This window comes from Carassius auratus, unplaced genomic scaffold, assembly GCF_003368295.1.
Source record: "Carassius auratus strain Wakin unplaced genomic scaffold, ASM336829v1 scaf_tig00026611, whole genome shotgun sequence".
NCBI classification, from domain to species: domain Eukaryota; kingdom Metazoa; phylum Chordata; class Actinopteri; order Cypriniformes; family Cyprinidae; genus Carassius; species Carassius auratus.
In genome coordinates this window covers 73,468-99,817 of record NW_020525536.1, presented here as the reverse complement: position 1 = coordinate 99,817, position 26,350 = coordinate 73,468, and the positions used below count along the sequence as shown (strand labels likewise).

The 26,350-nt window shown below is 38.3% G+C and overlaps 1 protein-coding gene across 10 annotated transcripts; it reads left to right on the top strand.

The window, feature by feature from the left end:
* Nucleotides 1–949: 949 nt before the first annotated feature.
* LOC113078801 (MDS1 and EVI1 complex locus protein-like) lies at nucleotides 950–26,095 on the top strand. 10 transcript variants are annotated; one of them, XM_026251105.1, is made up of 16 exons: nucleotides 951–1,452; nucleotides 2,971–3,087; nucleotides 8,427–8,529; nucleotides 8,609–8,855; nucleotides 9,023–9,170; nucleotides 9,622–9,775; nucleotides 12,943–14,338; nucleotides 14,440–14,527; nucleotides 16,118–16,144; nucleotides 19,192–19,358; nucleotides 20,202–20,279; nucleotides 21,789–21,958; nucleotides 22,138–22,282; nucleotides 24,316–24,552; nucleotides 24,683–24,854; nucleotides 25,802–26,095. In XM_026251105.1, the coding sequence occupies exons 3-16, from the start codon at nucleotides 8,481–8,483 to the stop codon at nucleotides 25,928–25,930; spliced, it is 3,207 nt and encodes a 1,068-aa protein (XP_026106890.1). In that variant the 5' UTR covers nucleotides 951–1,452; nucleotides 2,971–3,087; nucleotides 8,427–8,480; the 3' UTR covers nucleotides 25,931–26,095. The 10 variants fall into 10 exon arrangements, with proteins under 10 accessions (XP_026106894.1, XP_026106890.1, XP_026106888.1 ...); XM_026251103.1 differs by having other exon boundaries at nucleotides 14,437–14,527; XM_026251102.1 differs by having other exon boundaries at nucleotides 952–1,452; nucleotides 9,619–9,775.
* Nucleotides 26,096–26,350: the final 255 nt, after the last annotated feature.

Genomic DNA, 26,350 nt, shown 5'->3' with positions numbered 1-26,350 from the left:
GTATTTACAACATGATTTTTCCTGTCCTTCCTCCGCTTCTGCCCTGCGATTTCATTAAACAATGGACATTATCTGAACCTTGAGTTCAATGTCAAAGATAGGCCAGGGAGACATATTCATCTTCATCAGAGTCATTAGAGTCCCGTCAGTGGACTTGCGCTTCTTACATGCGCATGGACTCCTCCAATATGAAGTCTCACTCTTAAAAATAAGGGCCTAGTGCAAAATGAGATCATTCAAGTTCTTAAGAAACTTAAAAAATAAACAAATAAAGAGCTATGTGCTAAACCGCTTGATGAATCTTTACTTTTAAATATTGCGCTAGATTTAAAATATAAATAATGCAAAACATAAGTGAATAATAACCACATAGTGTAGAAAATGTATTGCACTAAAAACACATTTAATTTGATGGAGCTGTTAAAATAGTAGGAAATAATTTTCCTGCTCATAATAAACTTTTTATTATTAGTAGTAGTATTTTTTTTTTTTTTGAAATAATGCATTTGTTTCGTGTGAAGAGATGGGAGAGGATTTATTTCGCTTTGTATCAGTCGTGGGCTGTCTGGAGCAGGTGTATTGTGCATGAGGCGAGAAAGAAGACAAAAAAAAAACTATTAGCCTATTTGGAATGTTAAGGTAGCTCTGTTTGTGTACTAAAGCTAAACGCAAATGTTAGTTCTTAAATGAGTCGTAATGTTAATTGCACGTCATTTAGTTTTAAAGAAACAACAGTGTTACACCTCAGTGCACTTTCACTTGCACGCTCCCTCGATTTCATGTCCTTCCCCCGCGAGCAAACGCCGCTGATATCGTGATTATTGGATGGCTTCATTACAGCAGGGAAATTCGGGTCCAACTACGAGCAGCCCCGTCCCGACCTCGCGCTGACCTCGCCTCACCGCTATCGTGGAGAAGCCTCGCGCAACTTCCGACCGTGGACACGCGAGACAGGTCCCCCCTCCCCTCCTCCTCCCCATCCTCCTCCTCCTTAGCGCATCTCCCTCGCTTGGGACAAGAGAGGATCCACTGGAACGGGACAGACAGAGACACTCCTACACGTTCAGATCACTGAAGGTGGACGATCCTCGCCGTCATTCTGTTCCTCTTCACGCTCTTTCAGTCGTTATCCGATGCCAGGAAGAGGGACAGTCAATAAAACCGCCAGCCAGACCTACCGACACCTGGGCACTTTCAACGGAACGATTCGTGAAAGGACGGATTAAAGTTGGACAAAGTTTTTGTCCACGGGGGAAATTAGCGTGTCGTCCGCTTGATAAGAGCAAAACGAGAGAGAGGCGGCGATTTTTTTCTTCTTCTTCAGCAAGAGACACGGATACATGCCGCAAAACACAGCGGTCGCGTACGAGCTTCATTCGAGGCTGTTGTGAGTTTTTTGGAGCAGTTTGATTAATTCATTCGTCCCAGTGAGAGTTCCGCGGAGTTTTTAAGGTAGGCGGTTTAAGTTCTTATATCAGCGTTTCTCTCTGACAAGACGCGAGTTAATGGTCAGATAAAGTCCATTCATCCTTCACCTTTGAACTTGTTTAATTGTATTGAAACGAAGGGCTTTCGTTCTTTGCTCTGAAGCGGAACGCTTAAATGCAATGCGACTCGCTAGAACTCCAGCTTTTCATTATTATTATTATTATTAATAATAATAATAATAATAATAATAATTTATTTGTCTAAAGATTTTGTAGGCTACTTTTGTAGTATTGGGGGGGGGTCCTGAATAACTGATTTGTATTTACTTTTCAGTTGAAGCTTGTTTTCTGAGAAATGTTTCACGTTTTGTTTTTGTTTTAAACAATTGTGTAGATCTTTTTCTAAACGAAACGAATTTTGTTCAATGAAAGATGCATTCTCATGACAAGAAAAGTTATTACAGCTGACAAATGTGTCTAGTTTTACGAGTTTAGTTTGTATAGCCTTTTTTTTTTACAAAAACACAACAAAAATATCTCTCTAGACACTTGTAACACACTTTTTCTACATAGTTATGCACTTCCAGACAGTTATTTTTTATATATTTATTTCAACACAAATTATATGTCTTTATATTTATTTAACGAGAGAGAGAGAGCTCGTGAGTGAATCAGTGTTGTTTGGGAGGGGCGAGTTTGCGCGCGGTGGATTTATTTGGCCTTAAACTGCATAAACTCAAAGCCTAAATATTAAAGAAATGTTTAGTTCGCTCCATTTTCTCCGTTAATAACGTGTTTGTATTCGTTACCCTTCACGGAAAGAGCGAGAGGGAGTTTGTTGGGGAAGTAACGGTAGTTTGGCAGCTCTGTGAAAGATAAACCCGTTATTTTCGTTTCGAGAGTTTTGGCAGAAAACAAAGCAAAATGTGAAGACTGTTACTGGGCAGACTGAAATTCTGTGTCTTTCTTAGATATTTTTGACTTTGCAAAATCATTTTGATTGCATTCAGATCTGCAATTTAGACCCTTTTAAAGCATTTCCATTTGATTTTTAAATGTATTGTAAAACCTTTAAATTGTATTCTATGGATATTTGCTGAAAAACTAAAGGCAGACTACTAAATACAAGGTAGTGAAAGTGTATGCATTTTATGTTTATTATTTTGTCAATTTCGCAAAACAATACTTTAAAAAAACAGCACTGTTGTGTTGATGTGTAAAACTTGAACAGATTCCAGTTAGTTGAGCCACTAGATGATGTATAAGATGAAGTTAAGAATATTTTGTTTTTGTTTGTGACATTCACTTGATGACTAAAAAGCAAAGCTGAAGAGGCTGTGAGTGAGGGAGAGAAGCAAAGTGTGCAAAGAAGATGTTGTCAGTGTCTTAGAGAAAAAGTGTGTGTGTGTGGATAAGTTTGATTTATCTCTATCGCTGTTTTCTAAGTCTCAGTGGGTGGCATGAGATTTTAGTCACTTCACAGTAATCTGTAAAAGTTGAAGATCAAAGACTGATCTCTCTCTCTCTTCTCTTTCTGTCTCAGGGTGAGCACACAGGTTTGGATGGGAAGGTGTGTGATAGCTGGAGCTGGCTAAGGCACGTCCAGATCTCTCCATCCACCCACCAACACAACCTCACAGCCTGCCAGATACATGAGCAGGTACGTGGAGAACACACACACACACACACACACACACCCAGAGCACCTGCGTGGCCAACATAATGAAGTGTTTAAAGGTGTTTCTGTTATCTTTAATAGCAGATTCCTTCTGCATTCTCGTTCTCGTTCTATGTGTGTCACTGTGTTTTGGTCTTTTGCATCTTAGCTGTAGCGTGAAGGACCACAGGCCAGGATCACACACACACCCACACACACTCTCTCAGTCAAGCATGATGATAATCACACATTTTGTATCTTTGCACTCGGATATGAGGGATGACAAATTCCTGAATCCTTATGGAGTGAAAGACAGTTACGAAGAGACTCTCAAAGAGAGAGAGAGAGAAGGCAAAGAGAATGAGTCACATCCATAAATTCACAGCTTTTATTCACAGTATTTTACACACCACAAAACTTTACTGTTAACTTTTTTTTTTTATTCTCTTCCTTAAAAGGCTGAACCAATTCTGTGAGGCTGTCATTTTGTGTGTTTAAAAGGCAGCTTTTTAAATGTAAAAATGTTATGTCCATATTTGAAGAGTAATTGGGTAGTCTAGTTGGATTAAAATAAACGGGATTAAATGAGTTTCTCTGAGATATATTAAACTGAGTTGAGTTGGTCTGAATTGAATTGAGATTAAATTGAGTTGAGAATCAGATGTACAGGATTTAACTGAGTTAAGTCAAGTTGAGTTGGATTCAATTAAGATGAGCTGAGTTGAGCAGGATTCAACTTTTTTATTTAAGGTGAACTTTTTTGTTTTATTGAGTTGAGTTGGACTGAAATAAATTAATTTGAGGCAAACTGAGTTAAAATAGATTTGTTAAAGCAAAGTAGACCGGACTGGAATAAACTGAGATGAGGACTGGATCGAATTCAGACTACATTGATCTGGACTCAAGCAGATTTAAATGGAGATCAGCTGGGTTGGACTGGGTTGAGTTGTGCTTTCTTGAACTACTTCTCAGCACAGCAAGCTAAATCTAACGAAACAATAATCATGTGATCAGTTCATGCCGTCAGGATTATTTTGGAGATCCCAAATCGCACAATAAGATATTCAGTGAACCCAGTCCTTATGAAATTAACTTACCGTTTGCCAGATAACAAAGAACTCTTGAAGCACCGGTCGCCCTTTTCAAGTGAAATGACGTATGTTGAGGATTCATTCAAATGTTAAACAGGCCAATTGTATTCTCCATATTCAACTTTGCAAATCCAAATGTTTCTCAATCTAAAGTGTGATTTTGATGTTTGATGAATAATAAAAAAGCAGGACTGAGTCTAGATCTTCTAAATATTTTACTTTTCTAAAAGAGAAACTAAAAGAGAGAGAGAACCTGTTCAGACATAATTGTTCAGCTATGGCACCTTGACATAACAAAGAGTTGGGCTTAGACTTTATGGTTTCCGGCCACCCACATGTTTTTATAATCACGCTGTACCTCCTTATAGCGACAAAACCTGAGGAGAGAGATACAAAAGACTGACCGTTATCAGTTTTCATAAAGAATAGATTTAGGCTGCGTGGAGATGAAAGAATGTGTTCATCTTTTTCCGGTCCCACTCTTTTTTGCACGGACAGCTTTCCTTAATTTATTCTTTAAGATATTATCTAGAACTGTTGGATGGATTTTGATCGTGTTGAATGTAAAGCTTAATTGTTTTTATTTAAAACTGAGGGAAATAAGGAAAGATTCACGCTAGATTCAGCATCTTGATTTAGCTGTTTAACACTTAAAAGTTCTTTGTTAAATGTTACCTACAACAATTAGCATGAAGAAAATCCATTGCTGGACAGCTATTGATCAACTTGGACACAAGGAATGCTGATTGTCTGATTATTCCAGCTTATCTCTCGTCACCTTTACACTGGACCCGGGGAAGGGGAAAGGGGATTTCAGTGTGAGGCGTTGGTCTGTGTGAAAGTGTTTTTCATTCCTACAGTGCTGAACGAAGGATCTAATGGACCTGTTTATCAGGACATCAGTGCACTAACATCCGTTTCTCATAGACACTTAGACAATAGAGCCGAGCTATGTGAGTGTATGTGTGTGCGGTGCTTGTATATGAAGTGACCTCTCTTTCTTGGAGAGGAAAGTCTTAGACTGTTTGCTTCAGTAATTGCAGAAGTCAAGGTAACGATTATCTAGTGCACTTCACTCACAGTGCCCTTCAAAGTCAAGTGCAAGTGTTTGTGTATCTTAAAGTCTTGGAAAGAAAAGTCATGATGATAAATGTTTGAGTTTTCTTCTGTGGTTCAGTATGGGTCAAAATTGGCAAGGATCATATTAATTCTCCATGTACATTGCGGTATGGGTCAGTGTGTTATTATAAGCCACTGAAAGTTAATAAGTTTACAACCTTCACTTATCAATTAACATGAAACACAAGTACACTAACCAAAACCCCATCACCTAAAGAAAAGAAAAAAAAGAAAATTGGATTAAATCTTTAAGGCATTTTTTTCTTTCAAGGTGTGTGTATTTATTTATTTGCCTTTAGTATATTTACTGTTTATTTTTAATATGACATTTTATTACCTTGTATTACATATTTTATTATTTTCATATTTATATATATGTATTTACATGCATATACTGTACTGTACTTTACTTAATTTTACTTTTGGAAAACATACAGTAAGTGAGTATTATTATTTATTTTGTTTTGTTTTGTTTAGTTTTTTTAAACTCTGCTATATATATATATTTTTTTTTTTTACCTTTGGGAGCATCCATGGATTTATTTATTTAGTTAGTAGTTATAGTAGATTTACTATATATTACTATACAGTCCCAGCCACCCATAGTAAATATGAGCAAAGGTGGCTTGCAAAATTATCATTTTAATCTTTCATTTTTTTAAATCACAAAATTCTTACCTATCATTGAAGTAAACAGTTGAAATTGAGGGAAAACACATTATGAAATAAATGTTTTCCACCAATGCATATTGCACGTGTGTCTATAAATCGTCCTAATGCACTATGAAGAGGAGCGTTTGAGTGGCCAAACACTCTCCTAGGATCAAAGCTGGAGAATCGTAAAGATTAGTTGAGTCTTGGGTTAGAAAGTATAAAAAAAAAAAAAAAAGCACTACATCATTACATGTTGTTCGGGAAGGTTTCAAGAAAAATCTTCTTCGCTCATTCAAAAAAAAAACTTGATTGGAAATGATTGGAACTTCGAATGGGACTGACTTCTATGGTCACGTGAAACTAAAAAAATGAGCTTTTTGGCAGCAAATCCACCAGATGGGTAAAAAGTACCCCATGCCTAAATATAAATATTGTTGGATCTTTAATGTTGTTGGGCTATTTTTCTGCAGGAGGTCCTGGACATCTTGTTCAGATATTGGCATCATGGATCAAATCAAATACCAACAGATAGAAAATCAAAACCTTACTGCCTACTTTAGAAATCGTATAATAGGTCATGGTTGGCTCTTCCAGCAGATCAATAATCCAAAAACAAACATCAAAATCAACACAAAAATGTGCCACTGATGACAAAATGAAGCTTCTGCCATGGCCATCTCAGTTCCCTGACCTGAACCCTATAGAAAATGAGTGAGGAGAACTGAAGACAAGAGAATCTGTGAATCTGAAGGATCTGGGGTGATTCTGTATTAAGGAATGTTCTCTGATCTCTTGTCAGGTGTTCTCCAAACTCATCAGGCATTATATGAGAAAACTCAGAGCTGTTGAGCTGTAATAAGATTTCCACCAACTTTCCATTGATTTACTTCAATGATAGGTCAGAATTTTGTGAATTCTTTGAATAAAAGATCCAAAAGATAAATGGTGTAAATTTATTTTCACAGCCACCTCTGTTTATATTTACCAAGGGTGCCAATATTAGTGGTTGGGACTGTTTTTAAACATCCAGAGTGAATTTATCACATCTACTAATTTCGCACGCTGTAGTAACATTGTCCTGATATTTAATGTTCTGTTGTGGTTACCACTCAAAAGTCCTCCCGATAATACGCATTCGTCCTCAGAACAGCGTGTGTGAGCGTGTGCATCTGAAAAGACTTGCAGGTTGGCACTCACCCTTGGCACTGAAGAATCAGTCCATGGCCCAGAATAGGTTGCCAAGAGTGATGCCCTGTAAACTCTCCTGATCTCTGATCTTGGCTGGCTCGCTGTGTCCTCGACCAACACGTTGTATGAGTGTGTGTTCCTGTATCATTCATCCCATGGCCCCTCACACCGCGTTTGAACAGCTCTGCCTTTGTCTCATACTCACAATATTATTGCGGCCCTTTGCTCCCTGTCTTTGTACGATAAAAACACACACACACTCACAGAAAGAGGGTCAGTTGTGACATTGCAAGTACAAGATATCAGAGATCTGCAGGAAGGCACCAGAAGGGGTAGACTGGCCGTGAAAGTGTGTGAGAGAGACTCCGTTCTCATGTTGTCTTGAGGGTCCTGTTAGTTCCCTGTATTTTCCTGTTAAACAATAGAGCAGGACTCAGTCCCTCTGTGTCCCCTACAGCCTGCTGGGTCTTGTACACACACACACACACACACACTCACACATAATAACCATGGCGTTTCCAAGGGGTCTCCACCTCACTGTTGCCTTTATCATATTATCAGGGGTTTTTGTGCATGTCTGTCTGATTGTGTGACATCCCTAATAAGAATGCTCAAATGTCACCACCGGACCTAACAGGAAGTGAGCTGTCTAATGCCTTCAAGGCTTGCCAAAAATAACACCATCCAAATAACACAACTGTTTCTCCCGCTACCTATTGTGTTCACGCAGGAAGTGTGTGTGTCAATCAGATAGGTCTCCATTCGGATTCTTTAACACCGTCTCTTTCAAACACAAATGCTCAAGCTCAAGTTCCCATCATTGTTTGTCCATCAAAATGTATCGTCATTTATTTTTTATATCACATGCTCGTAAAAATATAGCCTGTTACACCATTTGGAAAATACTGAGGATCTGATGAAATAAAGTTGAACTGGCATTAAAATCTGATTTGATAGTGGTGTAAAGTTTATCGAGTTTGTTCGTTTTATGAGATAATAGTCATCAAAATTCATAAACAAATTTATGTTGAATAGAACAAAGCATGTTTTCGAACAGCTTGGCTTATGAATTAACATAATATTTATATATATATATATATATATATATATATATATATATATATATATATATATAGAAACGTTGGTAACATTGTAGATAACATCTTTGGCTTTTGCTCAATGCATGCTTGCTGAATATCTTTTCCTCCAAAAATAAATAAAAAATAAACTGAAATATTAAACACTAAACAGTATTCTGTCCCATGTTTAAATGTCTGCCTCTCTCTCTAGATCTTTTACCGTGTGGTCCGAGAGGTCCAGCCGGGTGAGGAACTCTTACTGTTCATGAAGGCTGAGGAGTTTTCATGTGAGACCATGGCTCCGGACATACATGGTGAGTTGGCACTCATACACACCAACACACACACACACAAACACACAAATGCTAACTCACTCGTTTTGTTGTCCTGCAGAGGAGCGTCAATACCGTTGTGAGGACTGTGACCTGAACTTTGAGTCTGGTTCAGAGCTGCTGGACCATCAGAAGCATGTTTGCAGTACGCCGCCTTCCTCCAGCTTCAAGCTGTCAAAGCAGGGTCTGCCCTGCACTGCAGACGATCCTGATCTTGACCCGCTGCACTTCCACACTCACCCCCTGAACTTACCCCACTCCCCACAGGAGTGTAAGGAGTGCGAGCAGGTCTTTCCTGATGCCCAGAGGTAAACAGAATTAGATTAAAGCAAAATTTCAACTGTAGTCCCTTTTTTATGACTACAGACTAACTCTGACCCGAACCCAAATATAACTTTCTTTTGTTTCTACCAAAACAAAAAAACACAATCAAATCTGATAGTTCTGTCTTTCTCCTTTTCTGTCTGTCTCTCAGTCTGGACACTCACTCGCTGTCTCACTCCGATGAGAGGGAGTATAAGTGTGATCAGTGTCCAAAGGCCTTCAACTGGAAATCAAACCTGATTCGCCACCAGATGTCACATGACAGCGGCAAGCATTATGAATGTGAAAACTGCTCAAAGGTAGAGTCCAGACATTAGACCAGATGTGTGCAAAACTGGCATCTCTTACTGAAGCTTACCTTCTTTTACCTCAAACCCAACAGTAATTCCATCATAGAAAATATGGTGATAAATACAATTAATAAAAAGCAACTGACTATATAATCACGTATAGTAAGGTTTGCAAAATAAATAGCCTTTTCAACATAAAAAGGCAGGAGAAGGATCTTTGTTGTTGTCTTCAAAGTTTGTACATCCAGTTTGAGCAAATTCGTAAGCGTGAACCTATAGATGTCAGTGTTTGTTTTCAACAATGTTTTTGTTTACTTTTGTAGAAATAATCAGTTCTGGTACTTTTGGATTGCAACTTTGATGTCCAGTCAAAACCAGTTGAGATGCACTCCAATATATCACACTGTCTGTAGGCTGTGTATGTAAACTTTGTCCCTGTATCTCTATCTTTACCCAGCAGGTTTTCACAGACCCCAGTAACTTACAGAGGCACATCCGCTCTCAGCACGTGGGGGCGCGAGCTCACGCCTGCCCTGACTGCGGCAAGACCTTCGCCACCTCCTCAGGCCTTAAACAACACAAACACATCCACTCCTCTGTCAAGCCCTTCATATGTAAGTCACTCAGACCCTTCATATGTAAGTCTGCATGCTTTCTACTCTGAACACCACACCACCGAGCTGGAGAGCTCCAGCGTCCTTTTGAAATTCCCGCCAAATTTTAAATCTTTGATTCTAGATAGGTCAACTCCACTTTCTAATTTGCTCAACTGGCATTTAAAGACAAGTATACCTTCAATGCACTGTAACTTGCTTTGGATAGAAAGCATCCGCCAAATGAATAAATATAAATAGATTTAAATCTGTTTTTGAGACTGGTGGAGCTCTCCAGCTGGCCTGAGTTATCCAGCACTTATGTTGATGTTAGATCTGTTTAAGAGATTAAGTTTAAGAGATTAAGTATATTTATATTTATATATATAATATTAATCATATATAAATAGGAAAATAAATATTTCTTACATTTATAAATGTGTGTGTGTATTTATATACACATAAATATACAGTACACACACAAATACTATTGTTAACAAACTTTTGTTTTGGATGCGATTAATCCGTTAGTCAACAAATTCTGATTTTATGTTGTCTTTAACATGAGGTACTGAATATTATATTGATATTATATATAAATTATTAGTAGAAGTATTAAAAAATTATTAGTATTAGTATGTTATTCTTTATTATTATTATTATTATTATTATTATTATTTTGTGTATCTAGTTAACATTTATATTAATGAATATTAATCTTTAATTTAATAAAATGTGTTATTCTGTTTATTTGCTATAACTTAAGATTGCTTCTTTTACAGGCTATTTCATGTACTGTATTTATTGACTGTGTGTGTGTGTGTGTGTGTGTGTGTGTGTGTGCTGTCTCTGTCTCTGTACACTCCATTTATGCTGTGGTGTGTGATGGTTCGCTTTCCAAAATCTGACTCTTTTGATTTTCTGTCAAACCTGTTGAGTTAATGTTACTGACAATATTATACAGTACATACCAGCATAGTCATGTTCTTATAATCCTATCAATCTTTGAAACCCACAATTTACCCTACATTACCCTAACAATGCATGTCAGTACACCACCTGTGCACTCTTGATTTCAATGCATGACCTCTGACCTCCGACCTCATTCGTGAATAACCTCAATTCTTAATCTCATCCTGCACTTGCCCCTCATAATGATTTAAACGTCTTAAACTGTACTGCGACCTCTGAACTTTGCACGATTGAACTTCATGCATTGACCTGACCCTCGAAGTGCTGATCCCACACAGCTCGTGTAGACGTAACCCCCCCACCCCACCACATATCAGACAGTAACTAGCTTGCTAACTCTAGCCATTCCGGGAAAATCACTACCACATGCAGGCCGACTCATACAGAGACTTAGGCACAGCCATTTACAGCAATCAGCATTTGAACAAGCACAGCTAACAACACTTAATGACCTTGCAACAACACACACGCCGAAATCCACCACACGCATGCACTTTGATGCATGCACAGGCAAATATACACTCTGTAACAAAGTGAGCCTTATTGAGTCTTATTTTTATCATTTGTTAACGTACTTATATTTCAATTCAATACTGAAAGGTATTGCTAAAATATAATTCAGTCAATTTATCAAATCATTCCAAGTTATTCACTTATGAGGTTTAAACTCAGTATTGACCTCTTTACAAACAGACCCATGAACTCATTTGTGTCTTCATTTGCATGTATGTGTTCATATACATCATTCTGGATTTGTTACTGAAACAAACACTGACAACAATATTGTTAACTATGCTAAACTAAAAGAGAAAATCTCTCTTTTTCATAAACACTCACACACATTTGTTTTACTACTGGCTGTTCACCACTGCGGATTGTGTTTATAATATTTCGTCATGGTTTATTAAGACCTGACAAAATACAGTACTCTGAACTGCCCACAGATCTTCCCTCACACACGCCCCAGATTTCACACCTGTTCATCCAAGTGTGTCCCGTTGTTCACAATTATATAAGCAATGTGTGTGCGTATTCCTGAATGTATGATATCCAAGCAGTATGTGTGTGAACAAAAAAACCCACCATGAACTCTTAAAGTGATAGTTCACCAAAAATAATAAAATCCTTTCATTTACTCCCCCTTGTGTTGTTCCAAAACTGAAAGCATTTCAAATGCAAAAGTAAAATATACAATATACAGAGAAGAAATTGTTGAATAAAGTTTTCTTGAAAAGTATTCTCATACCTTCATAACATTAAGGTTGAACCACTGTCACATGGACTATGTTATCGGTGTTCTTACTACCTTCCTGGGCCATAAAACATTTCAGTTGCATTGCAGTCTATGGAGGGTCAGAAAGCTCTTGGATTTCATCAATAAAATCTTAATTTGTGTTCTGAAGATGAAAAAAGGTCTTACAGGTTTGGAACAAAAGAGTGTGTGCATGAGTACATGAGTACATTTTCATTTTGGGGAGAACTAACCTTTTAAGTCATCATTTTACCCTGCACTAATATTTACATCCCATCTCTTGATCAGTCTGTTTGAGTGACCGACTCTGTAAACACACATCATGGTAGAACATCCTCTCTTTCCGCACCTCACACCTCATGCAGTCTGACAGGGATTAGAAAACCCACCCTGCTAGACTCCCATAAATTTTTAAAACATTACGTTTGCAATAGGATATGTGATTATGAAGAGAAATGTTAGTGGATAAAAGGCTTCATTTCACACTAGAGGTGTTAGACAGGTAATGTATAGGGTGATTTTATCACTTTCAGAGTGTGCATTAGGGATTTAACAGTATACACTGCTGTGTGCAGTGACATGAACAGCAAGAGTTTAGGATTCATCGTGAGTTTTAAGAATGTTGTTTGACGATTGAATATTGTGTAATTATGTGAGATGTATGTGTGTGTTTATAATAGACAGGGACGTCGCTTGGTCCATGGGAATGGACCTGCGGTAGAGGATTCATTCAACTCTGTTTCCTTCTCACGCTTAAAATAGAGCCATTGTGATGTCCTTGTCTCTGTGTGTGTGTGTGTGTATGTGTGTGTGCACCTGCATTTGACATTGCATTCTTTCATCTGCCATCCTTGCTTGTCCTGCATTTTTGTTTGTTTTGTTTGCATTTTTGAATGAATGTATGTGTGGCATGCCTAAACTGACCATTCTTTTCCTTGGTATTTCCATGTCTCACTGTCTCTAGGTGAGGTCTGTCACAAATCTTACACACAGTTCTCCAATCTGTGCCGCCACAAACGCATGCACGCGGACTGTCGCACTCAGATCAAGTGCAAAGACTGCGGACAGATGTTTAGCACCACGTCATCCCTAAACAAGCATCGGCGCTTCTGTGAGGGTAAAAACCATTTTGCTGCTGCTGCAGGAGGATTGTTTGCCCAGGGCATGGCCCTCCCTGGCACCCCTGGCCTAGACAAGTCTGCACTGGCTGGAATGAGCCATGGGAGTCCTGGTTTAGCAGACTATTTTGGGACAAACAGGCACCATGGTGGGCTGACATACCCAGCAGCCCCTCCGGCATTCCCATTCAGTTTTCCAGGGCTTTTCCCATCAGGACTTTACCACCGGCCCCCTATAATCCCATCCATGTCACCCATTAACGGCCCATCGAATGGTGAACTACGAAAGAGTCCGCTGCTGTCCTCACCCATCTCTGGGTCACGTGACCTCTTGAAGAGTTTATGCAAAGATTCGTTCAACGGGGAGAGTGTGGAGCGTCATAGGGAAGGATCTGTCTCCAAACCAAGGCATAGCGGGAAGACGAGTGACCAGTCAGAGAGTAGTGATCTGGACGATGTCAGCACTCCGAGTGGGAGTGAGCTGGAAAGCACTTCAGGTTCAGAGTTGGACAGCGAAGCAGAAAGCGACCGAGAACGGGTGCGAGGGTGGGAGAACGGGAAGGGCCCGAAAAGGAAGTCAAGTGGGTTCAATGATGCCCAAAGCCCAACTCTTGTCAGCTCCAGTAGTAGTAGCAACACCAATAACGGAAAAGACTTTCCTGTGCCGGGGCTCCTTCCGTCATCTTTGGACGAGCAAACGGCTGTTTCCGGTGCTGTTAATGACTCAATAAAGGCAATTGCCTCCATTGCTGAGAAATACTTTGGTTCTACTGGACTTGCAGGCCTGCAAGACAAAAAAGTTGGGGCATTGCCATACCCTTCCATGTTTCCTCTGTCTTTCTTTCCTGCCTTCTCTCCATCAGTCTATCCTTTCCCTGAAAGGGAGCAACTTAGACCTCCAGGCCACAAAGGGGAGCCAGAAAGCCCTCCGGTTGAGGGTAAAAAACTTCAGGGCAGAAACGCTGAATCACCTTTTGACCTCACCACCAAGCGGAAGGAAGAACGTCTTGCAGCCAACTGCGGCCCTTTGAAACCTGAAGCCTCACACGTACAATCAACCAACCAGGATCAACCGCTGGACCTGAGTCTTGGTGGACGAACTCAAGGAAAGAGTGTAAGAGGGGAGGAGTTAAAAACGAACCCTGTCTTTGGTGAGGAGAGGGTAGAACCGGAGCCACCTAAGGCCGACCCTTCCCTCCAACATGCAAGACCTACGCCTTTCTTTATGGATCCCATTTACAGGTACTGTCAATCACATGTCCTTCCTACTGTGTTAGTATAAATGAATATAGTTGGTTTGGTTAAACTTGCCCTGAGAACTGATAGAAGTTTAATATCAGCAGGGTTGAGAAAAGAAAGATGAACGATCCTTTCGAAGTCCTCAAGGACAAGTATATGCGGCCGGCTCCCGGATTCCTTTTCCACCCACAGGTGAGATTTGTCGGAATATTTTCCCACTGCTAACTCCATTTTATTTTATCACCTCATCCCTACAGTCCTGCAAAAATCATTAGCCTATTTTCAAGAGCCTCTTTCATGCATGTTCCAGACGCAAATGCGCACCATGACCAGTTTGAAAGCTTTCTCATCAGTTATTTCAACCCAGTTTTGTAGTTCCCACCAGTGGTTACAGAAAGGTGGTGTGCAGAATTGCCAGACATCTTACTTTACTCACAAAATACCATTATAATAACATATCATTATTTTTGCCATAAACTAATTTGGTTTAGTGCCACTAATGGTACAGAAACATGGAACATAAACAGCACATCAACGAAATTCAAGGCGATTTTAAATACTGACATAACTTTACTTGTCCCATTGAATTAGTTTCTACTATTGACAGAATAACTCCACATGATCTTGTATTGATGTAATAGCTACAGTGTGGTGGCAGTAGTTATACAGGGCCCTAGTGTTTTTGCTTTAGCATAGTGACTCCATGTTCCTCCATGTGGTTCTTTTACTGAGTGATTAGGTCCAGATGTGAGATTCAGACAAGGTGGGAGTTTTGTGACACGTCTCTGTGTGGGTGTCTTTGATTATTATGTCACAATATGATAAACAGTTAAACTGCCAGACACTGAGCCACGTCCCTGGATGAAGACTATATATAAATGTGTGTGTGTGTGTGTTTGTTTGTTTTGTTGTAAATCTGTGTGATTTATTTGTTTATGAGTGATTTTGTCAGAGTGTAAGTGTGTGGTTTAGTGACTGAGTGTCTATGTAACCTCATTAGTGTGTATTAAATAACCTGTCTGCTTTATGTCATTGTACGTTCGCTATCAGTGATCTGTAGAAAATAATACATAGTTCTCATATAAACCTACACACACACGTCTGGTACATATATAGACCCTGAAACACTCATAGACGCTCACTGGTGTAGTGTTTTATTGGCTGTTTCAGGACAGTGTTTTATGGGCTGTTTCATTGGCCTGATTTATTCCTTTTGTATGCTTTGTGTCTGTGCTAGATAATATCCACATGTCCCTCACACACTGCCTAACGAGGTGACCTATCAGCATCCACTTTGTTGCACTATCGTCACTGGACTCTCTAAATGGCACCAGGGATGCTATTGACGGCACAGATGTATTATGGGAAATGCAGTTTTAAATCTATTGTAGAAGTGTGATGCTAAGCAGTAGAAAACAATTCAAACATTGGGAGATTAAGTGGATTGTAGGGGGGAAGAAATTAAGAAATAGTTCATGCAATTTAGTTATATTTATATTTTACTGTATTACTTTTTTTCATTTTGTTTAAATCTGTATAATAATTGATAATAAATAATTATCAATAAATTATAAATATAATTTGTTTTCTTACACCGCTTTTTTCTTCCACTGCAACAGAAATACTCTGTAATATGAGTAATTATAACTAATGCTTTGCATTGTATAAAATAAAACAATCAGTGTGTGATGTTAACCTTTACGAAACATCACATTGCATAATCACACACAATCAGTCTAATTCTTGATTTTGATTTGCTGTTTCCCTTCTGTCCTGCCCCAGTTTCGCATGCCTGATCAGAGAACATGGGTAAGTTACTCCAAATCAAGTCATTCATGTGCTTTCACCACAAACACACACACACACACACACACATACACGCTTAATAATTACATGTTACTCACACACACACCTAACTTTAAAACATGTACCCACAATGCAGCTCACTATTAGTGTGACTTGATAGATGTAATGCATGACCCAAACAAACAAATGCATGGACCAAATCACACCTAAAACAGCTAAATCTGGTCCAAAGTAATTTCCATTTAGGGAAGATCCATGTTTATTTAGTAAACCACCCGTTCTTTTGCCTGATCTGTTCAATACATGACATGATTAATTAGTTTTTGGAATTTAGTACCATAAAACAGAACATTTGATCTGTGAAAACACACAACTAGCCTTCAGATGAAACACTCTCTGGTTGAACATTGGAAGAAAGTCTTTTGCCTGTGCCGGTGAGAATAAATCCGCTTTGTTCATGTATCATTTGGTGCACGCATGTCTCCACTCTTGTATGCCAGTGTGTGTGTTAACCAGACAGAACAGTTGTTATTTCTGATGGCTACCCCTGATAATGCAGTGAATGTGAGTGAATGTGATTATTTACACAGAGAGAGTAACAGACCACAGCTCTGATTTGGGGTGGCGACACTCCCGTTCGGCCTCGCATCACTGGTGGGGTAACAGTCTCTCTGGGACCCTCTCTGAGTGTGTGTGTGATAACACAATGGGGGTTTCCAAACCCAAGACATCTGGTACCCTGATAAGATCAACAATTGAAAAGCTCTTGCTAATGAAGGCCCTCTCAGACACACACAACTGAGAATGGGCAGCTCAACAGCTGCCCTACCACAGAGAGGGTGAAGGCTACTTAGAGATCCAGGAAGTCCAGTCGTTGCCGATCACAGATTTCTTTGTACTTAGTTGTTACAGCAATCATAGAGATACCAATCTATGGTAATATGTTTAGACTTCAAGTACCAATTAAAATGGCTATAATATATGTATGTGTGTGTATTTTTGACCTAGACACACTTGGTGGACAAAATCTCTGTCCCGGTGGAATGTTTTATTGCGCTTTCATTGCTCAGAAGACTTAATGGAGACTTAATGGAGTCTGTTATGTTTCATGTAACTTCGTTTCTCTGATGTTTCTCCCAAAATTCCCAGGGAGAAATGAAAATAGACACAAATGAGTCAATTGTTGACATGCAGTAAGATCTTAAAGCTATAAAACTGATGTTGATTGCACAGTGCAGATCATTTGGTCTTGGAAGTAAGTGATGAGAAAAAAATTGAGCTCATTAAAACTGACTTTTATTTGCAGACCTCCAATCTGAGCACAGTTTGAGATATTGTAGTCACATGAAATTACTATGGTATTTTTCTCTGGAGAAAAATTTTAGAAGCTGGAAAAGTAAGCAAAAGTCTCCATTTGGTCTGGATTATTAGAGATATTGGTGAGATATTCCTATGGCAACAAATGTTTAAACAATGATTATGTAATTGACTACATGTATAAAAAGTATTTTGTGTGCTCATTTAGATGATTTGATTACTAGATGTTTGCTCAAAGCTTATGAGTGTTGTGGTTTAGTGGTCAGGCAGAAAAATGACTGTTTTGTTGAGTTGGAAATGCTAATAGAGTGTTAGCTTTGCATTAGTGGAGACAACAAATCTCTTTGTTCATCTCTCCCTCCTTCTCTCTGTCAGTGATTTATGGAGAGAGGGAGAGAGAGTTGGGGTATCCCTAATCAAACAGGTCTGACACTTCACATCCTCCCAGAGGAGGTGAGCCTGACATTCCAACAGAGAAATTTAACTCCAAGCTGTCATTCCTCATCAAATGTCAAATTATCTTGTGTTGATCTTTTTCTCTTTCAGTGCCTCTTTCTTTGTCCTCTCCTTAAACATAATACTTAAATATTTTAAGATTTATCCTTTGATATTTCTTCTAAGAAAACACGCAATCCATCACATATCTGCAAAATTAAGACAAAGATCTCGCTGTGAATTTCAACCATTTGTGTATCTTCCATTCATTCATACATGCATAACAGAACAGATAATTTGGTCATTTAGGAGCTTGATCAGAAATGTTTGAGTTTATTCTGAGATATTTAACTTTGTATTGGGATACAGAAAGTCTGATTGCAATTTGAGATCAAGCAGTAGCTGGAGACTTCAGCACTAGTCCCCATTGACTCTCCATTGCTTTCCAGAAGAAATGTCCTTCTTTCTTAGAACTTTCTTAGAATATTTTCTGCAGAAGGAAACATTTCTTTGTGTATGAAAGTCCATGTGTGTGTATCATGTTTGTCCTTCACTGTGAATCAGGACTGATTTGTCACCAAAACCCAAAATAAGAAAAAGGGAAAATTCAATATACGCATAAAAAAATGCAAATCCACTCAGCTATCTGAAAGGCCGTACTGTTGCGCTTCGGTTGATTGACCCACTCGTGTACAGCCAAACCCCCCCCCCACACACACACAGCTCAGTCCCCTCCCTCTCCTTCCTATGATATCATTATTACTGCTGTCTCAGCCTTGATCAGTAATGTCAACATCTTTCATATTGACAAATGTGCTGTCTGCTCATATTGTGCACTGAATGCTTTATGGCCAACATTGAACATGAATCACTCCTGCTCTTTGCACACACACACACACACACACATTCAGGCCTTGTGTTGTTCTCATTCTCTGGCTGACACACACATGTAGCTCCATCCACTTTGAGAGTGTGTCCATTTCTGATGAAAGCAACTGTTAGGCTTAATTAGTAAATTGGCAGCGGTTCTTATCCGCTTGAATCTCTGTGTGTGCGCACATGTGTGGTCCATCTTATAACGTGCATTGTTAGTTGAGTTTCTGTGCCAAAACTGGCCAATACAAATCAGCAAAAGCATTTCACACTGTTATCCCAGAGTGAAAGTTCACGGTCAACATTGTGCCCTGCACATCTTGCAACTCCACATCAATAAATGCGATAAATTAATAACAAAGTGGGAATGTGTGTCCTTAAAGACCTCACAGTGAGGTAATAAATGTTTTCTCTATCTCTCACAGATGTCGGCGATTGAAAACATGGCCGAAAAGCTGGAATCCTTTGGCTCTTTGAAGCCGGACGGCGGTGACATCATGCGTTCCGTTCCCTCCATGTTCGACTTCCGGGCTCCGCCCACCACCCTTCCTGAGACACTGTTACGCAAAGGCAAAGAGCGCTACACCTGCAGGTAACGATCACTTTCTCCTAGCACATTATGAACATATCTTATTAAAAACACAGCAAATTATCTACCTTTTGAAAACAAAACAAATAACTAAACAAACATACCTTTAAAAAATCTACAACAAAACTAAGAAAACTGTATAGTAACTAAACAAACAAATCTAAAAAATATTATATCGAAAGTTAATGACTAAGCAAATTGGATAGAAACTAAACAAACAAATCAAAAGCATTATATAGTAATTAAACAATAGATAAAAGTATTTAATAAATAAGCAAACAAAACACATTTTAATTATAAACTTCATTTTATAGTGTAATAGTTTCACTATGTATAAATAACATTATTATTAGTTCTGTTCCAGTATCATTTTCACTAATGGATTATCAGGTCCAAAAGAATCTTTGATAAATATATATTTCAGTATATCAATTCATCTTTAACTTTGTTTAAAAATGTTTAATGTTGCCCTGTCAAACAGATAGTAGGTGCTGCATCATTTACAAAATAATTGTACGTGATAGTATTAATATAATATCAGTATTAATTTTAAAATATTACATTTATTGTTAACACTGGTATATTGTGACACCCTTAATTATGATGAACTAAAGCATAATAAATAATATTAAGTCATTATATTTATAAAAACATTTGTTTGTGTTTTGTTGTTTCATTAATAAGATGTTTAAGTAAACATGTGTTTGATGTTTAATGAGTGTTGACAGCACTTAGCGAGGAATGCAGGGAGTTTTTTGGGAAGTGTGTGTGTGTGTGTGTGTGTGTGTGTGTGTGTGTGTGTATTGCTGAGTATTGTTCCTGGAGATCTGTTTCCTTCCCCTATAGATACTGTGGCAAGATATTCCCACGCTCGGCCAACCTTACAAGACATCTACGGACACACACGGGAGAGCAGCCTTACAGGTGACACATTGTCCCACACACACACACATTAATATATACTGTATAATGTAATCAGATATTTATATACTTGAATGAGCTGAATTATATGTTAATACACAAACCATTAAGCTATGATTAACTATATTGCAATAGAATTGTTCATTGTGATAATTATTATTAATAAAAGTACTTTTTGAACATTAGTGTGTTTGTACTGGAGACTGCTACCACAATTTTATAATTCTATGCATTTTATTTCTGTTAAATGTTTTCTATTATGTCAGTATAATGTGTCCATAAATTAGAATATCTATTTAGATATATAGATATTTAATCAAATGTAACCGTAATATGAAAAGATATCATAGTTTGGAAAAGACTGAGGTGATTTGACAGTTTGTGACATTGTTGAGTTATATACTGGGTCTTTTTCATATATAATTTCATATATAATAGTGTTCCTGTAGCTCAATTGGTAGAGCATTGCACTATCAAGCGCAAGGTTGGGGGTTCGATTCCCCGGGAACACATGATAAGTAAAAAATTGATAGCCTGAATGCACTGGAAGTTGCTTTGGATAAAAGCGTCTGCTAAATGCATACATTTAAATTAACATTTTTAAATTTAAATTTACATATATTTACCACAAAAGACTACATTTCCAATGATTGAAAACCTGTTAATATCAGGAAAATTAAAACTGATTTTTTTAGAACAAAACGAAAAATTTTAGAATTTAATAATCTTCATTATTATATATTATTTCTCAATTTTAGTATTTGATATTTAAAGTTATTGTCATTTGGTAAGAGTGAGGTGACATCCACAAGAGAGAAGGACAGACAGACAGACAGGGAGACTGAAGGAAGTTTGTATGAATAATGGAGGTGATGAGTGGCGTACAGCTGCAGGCCAGCAAAGGCAGCTGGGTAATTAGGCCTGTGTTTAGGGCTCAGACTCTTTCAGGGAGTTTTAAAATACTGCACAGAAACAGGCGTGCGCACACACTGTATTTGTGGTCCGTCTGACCACAGGGGAGGTTTGTACAGGGCTGTGTTACTTTCCAGATACTAGCCTCAATCTCCTTGTGCTGGCAATGCTTTAAACAAGCCGGTGATCAGCCTTTAACTGCAATTTAATTTCTATTTTTTCTCTTGCATTTGGAGGGGGGCGAGATAGAGAGAGAGGGAGAGATAACAGGTTCCTGGGAGATGCAATTTAGCGCGCAACTCTTACGGTGGAGGGGAAGATATGATCACGTAATCATACGGATAATTCTGCGTGAAGAGACTTGGCACATGCAGTCACTTTCAGAGCAGAGGGAGGATGTGGACGAGAGTTTGAGAGTTACTGAGTTGGCCAAAGATTAGAGACAAAGAGTTCATGACCACTCAATCATGTGTTTAGGACCCTGCGTGTGTGTGAGACTGATAACACGAGAGTGTTTGATTTCCCGTGTCTATGTATTGTAAATACTGTACTGTCTAATTATGTTCATATGTGTGTGTGTGTGTGTGTGTGTGTCCACAGATGTAAGTACTGCGATCGTTCGTTCAGTATTTCATCCAATCTCCAGCGTCACATCCGTAACATCCATAACAAAGAGAAACCCTTCAAATGCCATCTTTGTGACCGCTGCTTCGGGCAACAAACCAACCTGGACCGGCACCTCAAAAAGCACGAGAACGGTAATTTATCAGGTATCCTCACACATATACAGACATATTAATAAATCAACAAATTTCTATAAAATCTCTAACACCCGTTTTTATGTTAAGCATTTGTAAATAACCTTAAATAACCTTATCAGTAACTGTTATTTAGTTCATGTTTGCATTAATACGCACAAAAGATACTGATATATTGTTTTCATGTGTAGGCACGGCAATGTCATCGCCCCGTTCAGAGCTGGACAGTGGCAGTGCCATCTTGGAGGACAAGGAGGACTCGTATTTTAACGAAATACGAAACTTCATCAGTAACACAGCACAGAACGCCACGTCTCCGTCACACTCTGAGGAAGGGTAAACACCATCTTCTTCCTCATTTATACTAATAAATACACCGTTCATACAAAAAAATCCAGCTTTTAGTGGGTTAAACAGCTCTTCAAACACTGAGCTTGTACAAGCAGGTTCAAATAAATCTTCACATGGGTTCTCAGTCCATCTCACAATTTTCTGTCAAATTGTAATATTTAATTGTATTATTAATGTATCAATGTTTTTAGATAATAATTATGTAATGTTTTATTTTTTTTAAATAATAAAATCTAATCTGAAGTCTGAACTTCTATGAAAAATGTTAGATATATACATTACAAATAGTCATGTGTGGGCTCACACACACATGCAAGCGGAGTGTCCATTAGGCTGTCAGTCATCAGTTGGCACGAGTTGCCTCAGGCAGATTGGAGGTTATTATACACAAACATTACTGAACACAACACTTCTCATGCCTTATTCATTAACCCTCACCTCTGGGTGAATAGCATCACATGAAAGAAGCAGCCTGGTATCGCAGTGTGTATTAACTGCACATGTGAACGTATCTGTGTGCGTACATGTATTCTGTACGGTTGTTAATCATTAGCCTGTCGCCTGCGGTTTTTAAGAGCAAAGATTAGGGCAGGTCTCCAGCAGGACGTGATTACTGATTGGCCGATTGCGAGCACGTGCAGAACGCTGTTGACTTTTGGCTGCGTGCGCGTACATGAATTTTGCCATCTGCATATGATAATTATCGCTGATCATTTCCCAGCAGTGATCATCGGATTGGATGACTGTTTTAATGTTTGAACTGGTCATCTGTGTCTGCATGTGTGTGTGATAGATAAAGATCTTACAGGCTTTTGTCTTTTGATTTCTTCACTGTTTCATTAAAAAGATCCTAGAGTTTGCACGCGTCCCACATCTGGTCCCAACATGTGTTTGTGAACAGGAAGTAGGTGTGGGAGAGGAGGTCAGAGGTCGTTGAATGTATCCTGTCAGAGTGACTGCTCCTGATAGGTACTTTATCCTCCACAAATTACCACAGCTCTCTCTAATTAGCCGACCTGTTTTCATCATCACGCCATCGCTGCCTCTCTCGTACTCTCGTCCCCTCTCTCGCAGTATTAGCGGTGTGCCGAGTGATGAGAGAAGGTGATTTCAGGGATTAACCCAGATGTGAAAAGGGCTTTATATGGCTCACCCTGCAGAGTTACACTAATCTGAGGATAGAACTGAGATGGAGAGCTGAAATAGATGGAGGTGAGAGATGAAACCTAGAGAAAACATGTTATTAGACATGATGGATGGATGGATGGATGGACGGTCAGACAAATGGACATACGGACCAATAGGTAGGTAGATAGATAGATAGATAGATAGATAGATAGATATTTTCATTGCACATACACATAGACTTGTATTTTCTCATCCTCTCTGCATTCATAATCTTTCCTCTGTTTTTAAGTTTAGATAGGAAGTTGCTATTTTTAAGTCAAGGAAATAGTAGAATCAGGACAAAACGAGTGAATCAGCCTTAATGTGGTTCCTTTGGCCGAAGTATATTTGTGTGTGTGTGTGTGAGTTTGGATAGCTGGCCTCTGGCTCTGCTTTGGCAGCTCCTTCTCTCCACTCACCAAATGGGCTGTCAACTAAATATTTGGCCTATTAGATGAATTGGAGATAGAGAAGAAAATAAACTAGGAAACGAGGAGATGTGAGCTGTTTGAGTGAGAGAGAGAGCTGAATATAAGTGAGAGGAAGTGTAGGGGCCTGCTGTAGAAGTGCCCTGCCAATGGGCGGCTCGTTTCTGCCAACCAGAGGCCCTCATAACTGATGACAAACAGTCTCTTTCTCCAACACAGATTCGCCTTCTTTCTTTGAGCATTTCCTCTCATTTAGAAAGCTCGGGCATGTGGTTCTGCTTTTTAAGGTGGTTTATTTTTTCGAGACAAACAGAACTTGGTTTCAGCGCTAAATGATTTTCTTTCTGTAATCAGGGATCGGCATATCAGTCAAAATACATGCCTGCATATCGTCACTGCAACTGATGTCTCTGTTCTCTGTAGGCTGAACGGCAGTCATTTTGATGGCGACAAAGCCCTGCCTGGTCAGGGGTCACGTGACCTGGATGAAGAAGAAGGGGAGGAGCTTGGAGCAGAGGAAGAGGAGGTGGAGCATAGTGACAGTGCCAGGAAACCCAGCGAGGATGGCGTGCCTAGCAGTCTGGATCATGACATAAACGATGACATCGATTTCGAGGGACCAGATGATCTGGAGATAAATAGCAAACCCTCGCCACGAAGGCATGTATAGCAAAAAAACTTGTTATATCCATTCAGTTTTTTGGTTGTAAAGTAATCTTTATATCCATTCTTTTTTTATGGGGGATTGGGTTGAATGAATATTTTAAAATAATCTCTGCATCATTTGCAGGTTTAATGAGGATGATGATGATGAAGATCACAGCAGTTTCTCCACGCTGGATCACATCCGTCACTTTAGTATGGAGGATGGAGACCTCAGCGACAGTGATGTCATCAGCTTTGGCCCCACCCACCTTCAGGAAGCCATCAAGCAGCCTCTATACAGGAAATCTAAGTCACAGGTATTTCTATGATAACTAGTCAGATACTAGCCTTATCCACGTTTTTCTTTAACGCACAAGTAAGCCTATGGGGTGAGACTAATAATAATAATGAGAAGAATAACCGAAAAACAAGACCCATAGAATTTACAAATTTGCCGCACCCATTTTTACGACAAGAAAAAGGTGGATAGAGCACAAAATGAAAAAAAACTTTCATTTAAAACTTATCATTTAAATACTAATATTTCATTTTAGTGTTATTCATATTAGTACAGACAAGAACATTAATTAGAAGTAGTAATAAAGTATTATTAATAATAACAATATTATTATTAAAATATTAAAAATACTGTACTAAATGTTAAATTAATATAGTAAAAAAATCACTTTAAATAAATTACTTATTTAATTACTGATATTTTATTTTAATGTTAGTATTAATAATAATTAATTAACTCTAATTAATTTTATTAATCAATAAAAATTTATAATATCACATTTGCCTTGAATATTAAATAAAGACTTATTGAATTACATTTTTTATTTTAATGTTAGTATTAATAATAATTAATTAACTCTAATTAATTTTATTAATCAATAAAAATTAATAATATCACATTTGCCTTGAATATTAAATAAAGACTTATTGAATTACAATTTTTTTATTTTAGCGTTGTTGTTATTATTATTTAGTTGTTTTATTATTATTGTTATTATTACTATTATTAGTAAATAAATTGTTCTTATTAATAATTAATAATAACAAGTATCAAATTTTCCATGAATACAATTTGTGTATTAAAATTAACATTATTTTATTGTTTTATTATTTATATGATTAATTATTATTAATAACAAAAATAATAGCATCATTATTATTATTATCATTGTGCATTTATTTATCAAATACATTTTCCATTAATATAGTTGCCGTATTTTTAACTGTATATCTCTCCTTTTTCAAGGCATATGCTATGATGCTGTCACTAGCTGATAAGGAACCACTCCATTCGCCTACCCATAATGCCCCGATGTGGCACAGCTTGGCCCGCACTGCAGAACCCAGCGCCATTCAGTCTCTCAGTCACGTATGACACGCCCATGTACCATGTGACCTAACTTAACATTGTGTTAGACTTCTGCCAGAGTCCCTGGTCCACACTCACACCTGCACAAGTGCCCAAATCCTCATTCACTTCCACCACACACACAACCAGACCCTGTGCATAGCAGCTCACTGTCCCACAAACATCAACAAATGGTTGATTGACTTATTGATTGAGTACAGTTTGTAGGAATGACATTAGTGTCAGTAATTTTGATGGTGAGGATGAAGACGATGATGACAATGGTAGTAATACGTAATAATAAATGTATTTATTCTGTCAAGTTTCAATGTTTTGCCCAGCAGTGGCAGCTGTTGAACAGTTTTTGAGATTGCTAATGAAAAGTCGGTGTCATGATTGTGAGTTTTGTCCGCTAAAACCAATGGTTACTAAGAGTAACAAATGAGT

Excerpts from the sequence above, each read along its gene's own strand:
- LOC113078801 (XM_026251110.1), top strand. The coding sequence starts at position 8,481 with ATGAAGGCTGAGGAGTTTTCATGTGAGACCATGGCTCCGGACATACAT. Across the intron at positions 16,145-19,191 it reads TGCCTGATCAGAGAACATGG|ATGTCGGCGATTGAAAACAT; the intron begins GTAAGTTACTCC and ends TATCTCTCACAG. Across the intron at positions 24,855-25,801 it reads ACAGGAAATCTAAGTCACAG|GCATATGCTATGATGCTGTC; the intron begins GTATTTCTATGA and ends TCCTTTTTCAAG.